The sequence below is a fragment of the Podarcis raffonei genome, chromosome 5 (assembly GCF_027172205.1).
Source record: "Podarcis raffonei isolate rPodRaf1 chromosome 5, rPodRaf1.pri, whole genome shotgun sequence".
Classification (NCBI taxonomy): domain Eukaryota; kingdom Metazoa; phylum Chordata; class Lepidosauria; order Squamata; family Lacertidae; genus Podarcis; species Podarcis raffonei.
The window spans coordinates 14407546-14419916 of NC_070606.1; the positions used below are offsets into that span (position 1 = coordinate 14407546).

The 12371-nt window shown below is 45.9% G+C and overlaps 1 protein-coding gene across 4 annotated transcripts in view; it reads left to right on the forward strand.

Moving 5' to 3' along the window:
- LOC128413662 (uncharacterized) overlaps positions 1-12371 on the forward strand; it is a 31025-nt gene that overhangs the window by 16475 nt on the left and 2179 nt on the right. The window contains exons 4-7 of one of the 4 annotated variants that reach the window (XM_053387920.1): positions 2609-2792; positions 5442-5593; positions 5966-5992; positions 8591-8709. In XM_053387920.1, coding sequence (XP_053243895.1) covers positions 2609-2792; positions 5442-5593; positions 5966-5992; positions 8591-8709 — 482 coding nt within the window. The remainder of the gene's footprint in view (positions 1-2608; positions 2793-5441; positions 5594-5965; positions 5993-8590; positions 8710-12371) is intronic. The other 3 variants (XM_053387922.1, XM_053387921.1, XM_053387923.1) reach the window with 3 other exon arrangements.

The following is a 12371-nucleotide window of genomic DNA, read 5'->3' on the forward strand; positions in this document are numbered from 1 at the left end:
TGAGCTCTGGCACCTATTTTTCTAGAAAAATAGCACTGCTTATTGTTATAAGTACGCCTTCCTTGTTGTTGTTTAGTCGTTTAGTCGTGTCCGCCTCTTCGTGACCCCATGGACCAGAGCACGCTAGGCTCTGCTGTCTTCCACTGCCTCCCGCAGTTTGGTCAGACTCATGCCGGTAGCTTCGAGAACACTGTCCAACCATCTCGTCCTCTGTCGTCCCCTTCTCCTTGTGCCTTCCATCTTTCCCAACATCAGGGTCTTTTCCAGGGAGTCCTCTCTTCTCATGAGGTGGCCAAAGTATTGGAGCCTCATCTTCAGGATCTGTCCTTCCAGTGAGCACTCAGGGCTGATTTCCTTCAGAGTGGATAGGTTTGATCTTCTTGCAGTCCATGGGACTCTCCAGAGTCTCCCCCAGCACCATAATTCAAAGCATCAATTCTTCGGCGATCAGCCTTCTTTATGGTCCAGCTCTCACTTCCATACATCACTACTGGGAAAACCATAGCTTTAACTATACGGACCTTTGTTGGCAAGGTGATGTCTCTACTATTTAAGATGCTGTCTACTTTTTAAGATGGTTCCCTTACAGCCGTGCAATTCTTATTTTTTTATTTATTTATTTATTGGAAATTTTATTTACAACATAACATAACCCCCCCCCAATACAGAAATCCACCCTCATTAAACGTGAACATGTATTCTCTGCATTTCCCCCATGCTTTTTGAAACTCTTGTCTAACTGCCTCTGTTAATCTAGCCAGTTCAATATACTCTATCAGTTTGTCTTGCCATTCCTTTTTTGTTGGCGCAATTTCTTTTTTCCAATTTTTAGCAATTCCTAAATTGCTAAAAATTCTTGGTTGTAAGCCTGAGGTTTGGCCAGGAGAAGGTTAATGAAAGAAGCAGGGCATCTGGAGATTATCTTGATGGCTCTGGCTGAGTGGCCAAGGAGTTTGCTTCTCTGAAGGAGATGCCTCTCTGTGGAAGGGCTCTCCTGGAATGTGAGAGCCCTTTGAAAATCAGCTCCACCTCTCTCTGTTGTCATCAAGGTATCTCTCTTTGTGTGTGAGATAAGAGAGGCAAAAGCCAAGAGCAACAGGCATGTATTAGCCGTAAATAAAGAAAAATAAAATCTACGCACTAATTTGTAAATATGATACAGAGTCAGAACAAGTTAAGGAATGTAATACATGGTGAAAAAGGGCTCAGGACAACGTCCCAGTGGATATCTGGGGATATATATATATATATATATATATATATATATATATATATATATATTGTAAAAGCACATACAGATTTTGTTTAAAAACGGCAACAAGAGAAAACTGTTTTAAAACAATGAGCAAATAGTATACAGTGGTACCTCGGGTTACATACACTTCAGGTTACATATGCTTCAGGTTACAGACTTCACTAACCCAGAAATAGTGCTTCAGGTTAAGAACTTTGCTTCAGGATGAGAACAGAAATCGTGCTCCGGCGATGTGATGGAAGCGGGAGGCCCCATTAGCTAAAGTGATGCTTCAGGTTAAGAACAGTTTCAGGTTAAGAACGGACCTCCGGAACGAATTAAGTACTTAACCCGAGGTACCACTGTACTGCCCCAGTAAAGATACACACCGTCAATAAAAACGACCCGGCCACTTGTTGGAAGTGTCGGAAAAAGAGAGGGGGCTTTTTTCCACACGTGATGGGAATGTCATATGGCATATGCTAAAGAAATATTGGGGGGAAATAAAAAGTCAACCAAAAAAGTATTTTAAGTTATGTGGAAGGTTCAGTGAGGTGGGAGCATAAAGGATTGGTTTCTTATATGCTGGAAGCAACTAGAATTCTATATTCCATCAGTATCCAGACATTACATACGAAGATAGATTGTTATTAATTTTAAATGTAATATTAATTGGTTTATTGCCATCTTACTTTCCGTTTGTTGAGCTTCTTGTTAAACCAGACATACAGTGGTACCTCTGGTTACGTACTTAATTCGTTCTGGAGGTCCGTTCTTAACCTGAAACTGTTCTTAACCTGAAGCACCACTTTAGCTAATGGGGCCACCACGCCACTGCCGCACGATTTCTGTTCTTATCCTGAAGCAAAGTTCTTAACATGAGGTAATATTTCTGGGTTAGCGGAGTCTTTAACCTGAAGCATCTGTAACCCGAGGTACCACTGTATAATGTTCCGTATTGTAAGTGGTAATATAACATATGCATAACAGTGCATATGAAAATATTGAAGGGATTTTACTGCTCTGAAATGCTTATTATGGATAACTTCACAAAGAAACTGGTATCTGGAGCAGAAATTAGTTACTTAGGAATGTCAAAATCGTATTTTATGTTTGTAGAATGGAACATACAACTGAAGAACTGCAAGAAGGGTCTCCGAAGGGTCTCGGTGTTCTGGGGTGAAGTTTCACTATACAGTATTCCTAGATTATGTTAGGCACGCTTATTTGGCCAAACAGTTCCTAGGGAAGAAGCTGGCCATCTCTCCCATGGAATTCCAGCAATTTGTTTGTGATATCTTGTGGCGCCAAGTTGCATACTCCTGACTAGCTGCAAATTAAACTCAGGCATATCTCCTCTTTCACCTGGCGTAGGAGTGTTTTCTACAGCATTGCTCCTGCGGAGCTGCCAGGATTTTGTTGAGCTCACACCAAGAAGGGAAGAATTTTTTTCCTGGGAAGAGCCGACCGCACAGCCTATTGGTGCAGAACGGAAACATGTCCGACCTCTCAATCATTCCAGAAGGAGGAGGGGGAAGCAGTGACAAAACAAGCAAAGGTAGGTTTCTGTCTTCTGGCCCATTGACCTTAATGTATAATGCACTTGTTATGGAATAGGTCTTAATCGGCGGCCACAGTCGTTCAGCGGGTGAACGCAATAGGACATTATTGAGTAGACATGGGCAACATTAAACAAAGCACATGCTTTTCACCAGATCTGCTCCCAGATAATTCCTTTCTAACACAGCCATCACTTTAACAGGGGCAGTAACAGACCCTCCAAGTGTCCCTGTTCTTCAGGGACAGTCCCAGATTTACAGAAGCTGTCTCAGTTTCTGGTTTGATCCCAGAATGTCCCGCTTTTCCTTAAGACGTCCCTATTTTCATCAGATAAATGTTGGAGACTATGGTAAAGGTAAAGGGACCCCTGACCATTAGGTCGTGTCGTGACCGACTCTGGGGTTACAGCGCTCATCTCGCTTTATTGGCCGAGGGAGCCGGCGTACAGCTTCCAGGTCATGTGACCAGAATGACTAAGCCTCTTCTGGCAAACCAGAGCAGCACATGGAAATGCCGTTTACCTTCCCGCCACAGCGGTACCTATTTATCTACTTGCACTGGTATGCTTTTGAACTGCTAAGTTGGCAGGAGCTGGGACCGAGCAACGGGAGCTTACCCCGTTGCGGGGATTTGAACCACCGACCTTCTGATCGGCAAGTCCTAGGCTCTGTGGTTTAACCCACAACGCCACCGACGTCCCTCCAGTTTTCCTTAGGACATCCCTATTTTCATCGGCAAAATGTTGGAGGGTATGGAGTTCTGGGTACCCGGGACGCGGGTGGCGCTGTGGGTAAAAGCCTCAGCACCTAGGGCTTGCCGATTGAAAGGTCAGCAGTTCGAATCCCCGCGGCGGGGTGCGCTCCCGTTGCTCGGTCCCAGCGCCTGCCAACCTAGCAGTTCAAAAGCACCCCCAGGTGCAAGTAGATAAATAGGGACCGCTTACCAGCGGGAAGGTAAACGGCGTTTCCGTGTGCTGCGCTGGCTCGCCAGATGCAGCTTTGTCACACTGGCCACATGACCCGGAAGTGTCTCCGGACAGCGCTGGCCCCTGGCCTCTTAAGTGAGATGGGCGCACAACCCCAGAGTCTGTCAAGACTGGCCCGTACGGGCAGGGGTACCTTTACCTTTACCTTTTATGGAGTTCTGCAACCCCCGAGCCAAGGAGATAAGTAACTGTACAACCTTTAGAAATCATCTGAAGGCAACCCTGTATAGGGAACGTTTTTTTAAAAAACGATTACTCTTTCATTATATTTTATATATGTTGGAAGCTGCCCAGAGTGGTTGAAGTAACCCAGTCAGATGGGCAGGGTATGAATTATAACTATTATTATTATTATTCATGTCCCTGTTTTCATCAGAGAAAGGTCGGAGGGGAGGCAGTAACTTTGGCCTGGATCTCTGAGTGACCAACACATCATGGCATTCTCTAGCTTAGTCTTTGCATATGCTGTCTATCTCCTTCAGGGCCGGCCCTGCCATTAGACAGAATGAGTTGGCTAGGAAGTGGCAGCAAGGTGTTAACAGCACAGAGCTGAATGTGCCAGGAGGCCTGTCCTGTGCTCCCTAAACCAGTGATGGCCAAATTTGGCCCTCCTGCTGTTTTGGGACTACAATTCCCATCATCCTTGACCATGGGTCCTGTTAGCTAGGGATGATGGGAGTCGTAGTCCCAAAACAGCTGGAGGGCCAAGTTTGGCCATCACTGCCGTAAACTATCCTGCTGCTCTCAGTTGCAGTGGAGAGTGCTTTCTCATCACAAGGACTGAAGTAAGATTCAATACTTCAAGTCTGGTTGGCATTTGCGCATGGAGTGGAAAGCAGGGGGGAGGGGGAGAGACACCATCTTATCCTTTGCCTCAGGCGGTGAGATGTCTTGAACCATTCCAAATCTCCCTTCGCCATTGCACAAGAAGACAACGGCAGCAGACGTACACTTTGTTGTTTAGTTGTTTAGTCGTGTCTGACTCTTCGTGACCCCATGGACCAGAGCACGCCAGGCACTCCTGTCTTCCACTGCCTCCCGCAGTTTAGTCAAACTCATGCTGGTAGCTTCGAGAACACTGTCCAACCATCTCATCCTCTGTCGTCCCCTTCTCCTTCTTTCCATCTTTCCCAACATCAGGGTCTTTCCCAGGGAGTCTTCTCTTCTCATGAGGTGGCCAAAGTCTTGGAGCCTCAGCTTCAGGATCTGTCCTTCTAGCGAGCACTCGGGGCTGATTTCCTTAAGAATGGAGAGGTTAAATCTTCTTGCAGTCCATGGGACTCTCAAGAGTCTCCTCCAGCACCATAATTCAAAAGCATCAATTCTTCGGCAATCAGCCTTCTTTATGGTCCAGCTCTCACTTCCATACATCACTACTGGGAAAACCATAGCTTTAACTATACGGACCTTTGTTGGCAAGGTGATGTCTCTGCTTTTTAAGATGCTGTCTAGGTTTGTCGTTGCTTTTCTCCCAAGAAGCAGGCATCTTTTAATTTTGTGGCTGCTGTCACCATCTGCAGTGATCATGGAGCCCAAGAAAGTAAAATCTCTCACAAACGTACACTAGGCGCTCGCTTTTCTAACTCTGAACAGTTGTAACAGCTGGTAAAAAGCAAGATGACATAAGCTACCTGTTTACATCGGTCAATATTCTGACTGCAGGGAGAGATGTTCGCCTGCATCCGGAAAATAACCAGCTGATAATGGACTTACAGCTGTCGAATGGAAAGAAAAGTGGACAGAATGAGTGCAGGGATGGATACTGTGCGACTGACGGCCAAGCTCAGCTCCTAAAGGAGTCAGCCATGAAAACGGTGAGCGATATATGTTCACGTGGCGTAGGTTTTTGTGGACTGGACCCCACTTTGTCGGACGCACTTTTACAGTGGAAGCTGGTTCTGCAGCAGCTGCTGTTGCACATTCCTACCCATCTTCTCATGCTATCTGCAGAGGAACAGCTCTCATAATAATACTGGATGATATCAAGATAAATTTTGATTACATCCTAACAGGGCAATGCAAAGCTTTGTGCTGGGTGGGGTGGGCAGGGTGGGGGTTAGATTGCACCCTTGACCTGCTTCCCTTAAACAGCTTTGCGCTGCTCATACGGTGGCTGGAAGGCTTTAGAGCGGATTCTAAGGCGTACTCCCAATATTAATTCTATGCTCTCTTCTTTTTATTTCTAGGGCTTTGACATTAGCAGAAATGCCTCGGTAAGTAATCACTTTGGGAAAGCAATTCATACCAAATTTCCCCTTGGATGCTGCTGCTACCATCCCTTGTTTCCTTACTTTTTCCTCCCTCTGCTGAAATGAAGATTGCGCCTGGCTCAGAGCAGGAGCGTTCCTTTGTCATATATATATATATATGGATGCGGGTGGCACTGTGGGTTAAACCACAGAGCCTAGGACTTGCCGATCAGAAGGTTGGCGGTTCTAATCCCCGCAACAGGGTGAGCTCCCGTCTTTCGGTCCCAGCTCCTGCCAATCTAGCAGTTCGAAAGCACAAAGCGCAAGTAGATAAATAGGTACCACTCCGGCGGGAAGGTAAACGGCATTTCTGTGGGCTGCTCTGGTTCACCAGAAGCAGCTTAGTCATTCTGGCCACATGACCTGGAAGCTGTCTGTGGACAAACGTCAGCTCCCTCGGCCAATAAAGCGAGATGAGCGCCGCAACCCCAGAGTTGGTCACGACTGGACCTAATGGTCAGAGATCCCTTTACCTTACACACACACACAAATATATATATATATATATATATATATATATATATATATATATATAACTTTAGAAAGTCACAAGCAATTATGCACTGATATTAATTATGCACTAATAGCATACTGAATATCCTGTTAAGTAGAGTAGGAGGGCAAATTCCTTGTGGATCACACAAAAAACACTGCATATTCCTGCTGTGTGATGGTGCTGCTGGCATGGGGATTATGCCATCTGGCAAGTGGCTCTTGCTTCTGAAGGCAGAATGGAACTCATGTATGACACCACTCCATTTCTCAGATAGGGAATAATAATAATAATAATAATAATTATTATTATTATTATTATTATTATTATTATTATTATTATTATTATTATTTTTTATTTATACCCTGCCCTTCCCAGTTTAAAAACCAGGCTCAGGGCGGCTAACAGCAAATATAAAACATTGATTAAAAATGCGACTTAAAAACAGCATAAAATACAACATAGATAAATACAACATAAAATAGGTAAAAGGTAAAGGGACCCCTGACCATTAGGTCCAGTCGCAGACGACTCTGGGGTTGCGGCCCTCATCTCGCTTTACTGGCCGAGGGAGCCGGTGTACAGCTTCCCGGTCATGTGGCCAGCATGACTAAGCCGCTTCTGGCGAACCAGAGCAGCGCACGGAAATGCCGTTTACCTTCCTGCCGAAGTGGTACCTATTTATCTACTTGCACTTTGACGTGCTTTCGAACTGCTAGGTGGGCAGGAGCAGGGACCGAGCAATGGGAGCTCACTCCGTCGCCAGGATTTGAACCGCCGACCTTCTGATCGGCAAGCCCTAGGCTCTGTGGTTTAACCCACAGCACCACCCGCATCCCTACAACATAAAATACAACAGCATAAATACAACATATCATGAAATATTTTATAATCCGTGTATATAGGCACCTTCTTAAAACTCTTGAACAGGTTAAAAATCAAAAGCACCCAATCAGTATGGTCCTCAGTGCTAGCCTAGTTTCACTGCAGGCTCCTCCAGAGACATGCGAATGGGCAATGCAAGTCCCCTCTTGTTCACTAGTGCCTCTTAAATAACTCAGTTTCTCCAGACGGCCTGCTTACCCAGGACTGATCCTGATTTGCTTGCACTGTTAGAGTATGCCTGGCCTTTATTGAATTTTTGTTCCGATACGCTTCTGACAATAAGCATTCATCCAAATCTGCTTGCAGAGTGTTGACAGGACTTCCTATCCATCATACATTCATTCAATACCTTTCGATGCACTCCCTCATCATTTCCAAACCACAAAGGTAAAGGTAAAGGGACCCCTTGCCATTAGGTCCAGTCATGGCCGACTCTGGGGTTGCGGCACTCATCTCGCTTTATTGGCCAAGGGAGCCAGCGTTTGTCCGGAGACAGCTTCCGGGTCATGTGGCCAGCATGACTAAGCTGCTTCTGGAGAACCAGAGCAGTGCACGGAAACGCCATTTACCTTCCCGCCAGAGAGGTACCTATTTATCTACTTGTACTTTGACATGCTTTCGAACTGCTAGGTTGGCAGGAGCAGGGACCGAGCAACGGGAGCTCACCCCGTCACGGGGATTCGAACCGCCGACCTTCTGATCAGCAAGTCCTAGGCTCTGTGGTTTAACCCACAGCGCCACCCACATCCCTACCACAAAAACCACAAAAGCCTGCTTTAAAAAAAGAAGAAAGTGTGACTGCTGCGCTAGGGTGACATTGTGCTTTAATCGCACAAACCTAAAGTTCCACTATGTGAGCCGATTCCACCTGTTAAATGCTGACAGCCCAGAGGCACCTGCAGCTATTGCATGCTTTTTTCCTGGGCTATTTCTCACGACGCCAGCATATTATCATGGATCATCCTTTTACAGTATACTGGAAGCTGCTGCCGTTGCAAATTATATCCTACGTCTCAAAATAACTGACCGTAAAGAGGCTACTCTGAACCTTTTTTGAGAAAAAGAGATTTCACCTTCCAAGCATGCGCCTTGTGTTTACCAGTTGCGTGGGGATCATGGGCAAGCTTAGGAACTGTTTCCATGTTCACTCGCCTTGTGCTAAAATGGCTTCGCATATTCCGCAGGGTGACAATCTGGCCTGGGGAAGAATGAGAGACCTCCTGAGAAAGAGTAGGGGAAGGAACCAGAGCAGGCTGGGCTTGTCATCAGCTGCCTTGAAAAGGTCATGCCCTCAGCTCTATAGGTAAGCTTCCTAGGGTTGTGGCTACACTCAGGTGTTAACGGGTCACTGTTTCCATGTTTGCGAACTTTCATCCACACTCTCACGAACGCTCGAAGTTTAAGGCCTCCGATATCTATCTTGGTGTTTCCTGCGCTTGAGAAAGTGTGGTTGCCAGTAGGATAAGGGAGGCTGTTGAATGCTGCGAAAAAGATAAAAAATAGAGATGCAGAACAGTTTCACATCCGCAGTAAACTCCGGTGTGGCTGAGATCTAGGATCTGAACATTCATTTGAGGGTGCAAGGGAGATGGGGGGGGGCAGCAAAGATTCTGGGAGGCCCTGTTCTGGACCGCATGCTACTTACTGCACATTGTAGAACTACTGTGGTTTAGTAACTGGACTCCTAAACTTGGACCGATTCAAGAGCGTTGGCTTCAAAGTCCTGTCTGCATATGATGGAGCGAGCTTGTTCTCTTCTGCTCTAGAGGGTAGGACTCGAACCAATAGCTTCAAATTACGAGAAAGGAGATTCCAACTAAACGTCAGGAAGAACTTTCTGACAGTAAGAGCTGTTCAACAGTGGAATGGTCTCCATTGGGAGGTTGTGGACTCTCCTTTGGACGTTTTTAAGCAGAGGCTGGATGGCCACCTGTCATGGATTAGTTGAAATTTCTGCATTGCAGGGGGTTGGATGAGATAGCCCTTGGGGACCCTTCCAACTCTACAACTCTATGGTTCTATGAAATTAGTGATGATGATGATAATAATAATCTTTCTTGTCATTGTACAACCTGTGTACAATGAAATTAAACAAGCCTCCTCCCCCACTCACTCTCTTATCGAACAACACACCACCTCGCAAGTCAATTTTGCTATTTTATTTTCCGTTCAACAGCCGAACAGCCCATGGATAGAAGCTATTTTTTAGTCTGTTGGTATGGCTGTTTATAAGGGACGCATGTGGTGCTGTGGGTTAAACCACAGAGCCTAGGACTTGCTGATCGGAAGGTCGGCGGTTCGAATCCCCGCAACGGGGTGAGCTCCCGTTGCTCAGTCCCTGCTCCTGCCAACCTAGCAGTTCGAAAGCACGTCAAAGTGCAAGTAGATAAATAGGTACCACTTCGGCGGGAAGGTAAACGGCGTTTCCGTGTGCTGCTCTGGTTCGCCAGAAGCGGCTTAGTCATGCTGGCCACATGACCCGGAAGCTGTACGCCGACTCCCTCGGCCAATAAAGCGAGATGAGTGCCGCAACCCCAGAGTCGGTCACGACTGGACCTAATGGTCAGGGGTCCCTTTACCTTTATGGCTGATTATACTTCTAGATCTCCTGCCCGAGGGTAGAAGATTAAAGAGGTGATGGCCGGGGTGTGAGCCATCCCTGAGAATTTTTCTCGCTCTCCTAAGGCAACGATCCCTTGCAATGTCATCTAGCGGACTCGAGGGACAGCCCATGATATCATGTGCTGTATTCCCCACCCTCTGTAGAGACTTTCTGTCCATGGCTGTCAGGGCAGCCTACCACACTGTGATACAATATGAAAGGACACTTTCTATTGTGGACTGGTAAAAGGAGTTCATCAGTTGTGGTTTAACATTATTCTCTCGCAAGACCAGGAGGAAATGGAGTCTCTGTTGGGCCTTTCTTTTCTTTTTTTTTAAATAAATGTTTATTAAAGTTTTACAAATCAAAAAGTTCATCATTTCACATAGATCATTCCATTAAATAAAGCCCACAGAAAAAACAAAAAACAAAAATATATAGCAAAAAAGAAAAATAGAAAAAAGAAAAATCCACCTTTTAAAATTATAAAATTCCATATCCCTCTGTCCTGACCTCCTCACATCTCCCTTTTTTGTGTTCCTCTTTATTCCAATCTAATTCAGCAAGTTCAAACCCTTATTCAAATCATGCTTACAATTATATTTTTCTAATTATGATGTCCCAAGTTTTCGTTGTCTTAGCCCATTCCTCATCTTATATACTAAGACGTAATTTTATTCTGTTCATAACCCCCTTCTCCTTTTTAAAATTCTTCTTTTCATTCACATTTAACCAAATCCCACATGCCCTGTTACCTTCACTTCCCACATCATGTTAACACTCGGACATTTTGCAATGTTTTTGTGAATAGTCCTTAAACTTTTTCCAGGCCTGTTCCATCAGTTCTTCTCCCTGGTCCTGGATTCTGCCAGTCATTTCAGCCATCTCCATATAGTCTCTCTGTTGGGCCTTTCTGACCACCTGAGTTGTGTTGACTTTCCAAGTGAGGTCCTCACTAAGGTAAACTCCCAGGAATTTAAAGGAGGAGACTCTCTCCACACAGCCCCCACCCCCCGATATACAACAGGGCAGAGCCTGGATAAGCTGCTAATTCCACATTGGGCAGCTGACCAATAAAAGTAGAGGGTTATTAACCATTCTTCCTGAACATGAAGGTCAGGTTTGGAGCCCTTCTTGCCACTCTCATCAGGCTGGCTGAGATGAGGGAGATGCCACTGAACCCTTCTCTGAAGGAATTGCATTTGGCTGCTTCAGTTCAGGGTTTCAAATGGGCCTTAAATGTTACCTCTTCCAGGCCGACTTCCTTAATGTGTTATAGACTATGTGACTGTGAGCCATTTCTTCCCTCCCTCCAATACTGAAATCTTGTGGTTTCGCCTAAGTTTACAATGCATAAGTGTTTTCATAGAATTACAGAACTGGAAGGGGCCTCAAGGCTCATCTGGTCCAATCGCTGCAATGCAATAACATGCAGCTGTGGCGCTGTGGGTTAAACCAGAGAGCCTAGGACTTGCCGATCAGAAGGTTGGCGGTTCGAATCCCCACGACAGGGTGAGCTCCCGTTGCTCAGTCCCTGCTCCTGCCCACCTAGCAGTTCGAAAGCACGTCAGAGTGCAAGTAGATAAATAGGTACCACTCCGGCGGGAAGGTAAACGGCGTTTCCGTGCGCCGCTGTGGTTCACCAGAAGCGGCTTAGTCATGCTGGCCACATGACCCGGAAGCTGTACGCCGGCTCCCTCGGCCAATAAAGCGAGATGAGCGCCGCAACCCCAGAGTCGGCCATGACTGGACCTAATGGTCAGGGGTCCCTTTACCTTTATCCCATATGAGGATTGAACCTGCCACCTTGCCATTATCAGCACCACATTCTAACCAGCTGAGCTATCCATGCACTGATTTCTTCTAATAAATGACATTGATTTGCTGTTATCTATCTTGACAGGCTTTCTGCTGTCGTTTGAGGTGTCTATTAAGCTATGTATCTCCTCCATTTTGCAAAGGCACAGCCCTGAATGGTGTCCTAGGAATACTTTAAATCAATATGTAAAATATGAACCATAGCAACGGCAATGATGAGGTTGACAATACTTTTGCCTGTAGCATACATCTCAGTTTATGTTGGTCCATATAAGCCGGGAGCTGCAACCACCCAAATTTTCCAAGTTCTTGTTTGTTTTTCGCTTTCTTGGGGGTTTTTGGCCATGGACAGAGGAAACGGATTATCTTGTTTGCGTACGCAGATGTGTTACGCAACACTGTGAACCCCCCATGTCCCTTTAGCTGGGGATTCTGCCAGAGCCCAGGGTCTTTCCTGAAATGACTGTCGGTGTCTTTTGACTTCCAGTGGGATGAGCAGCTGTCTAATCATTCCGCCTGGGATTCTCCTGTCATGTGCACTTGAA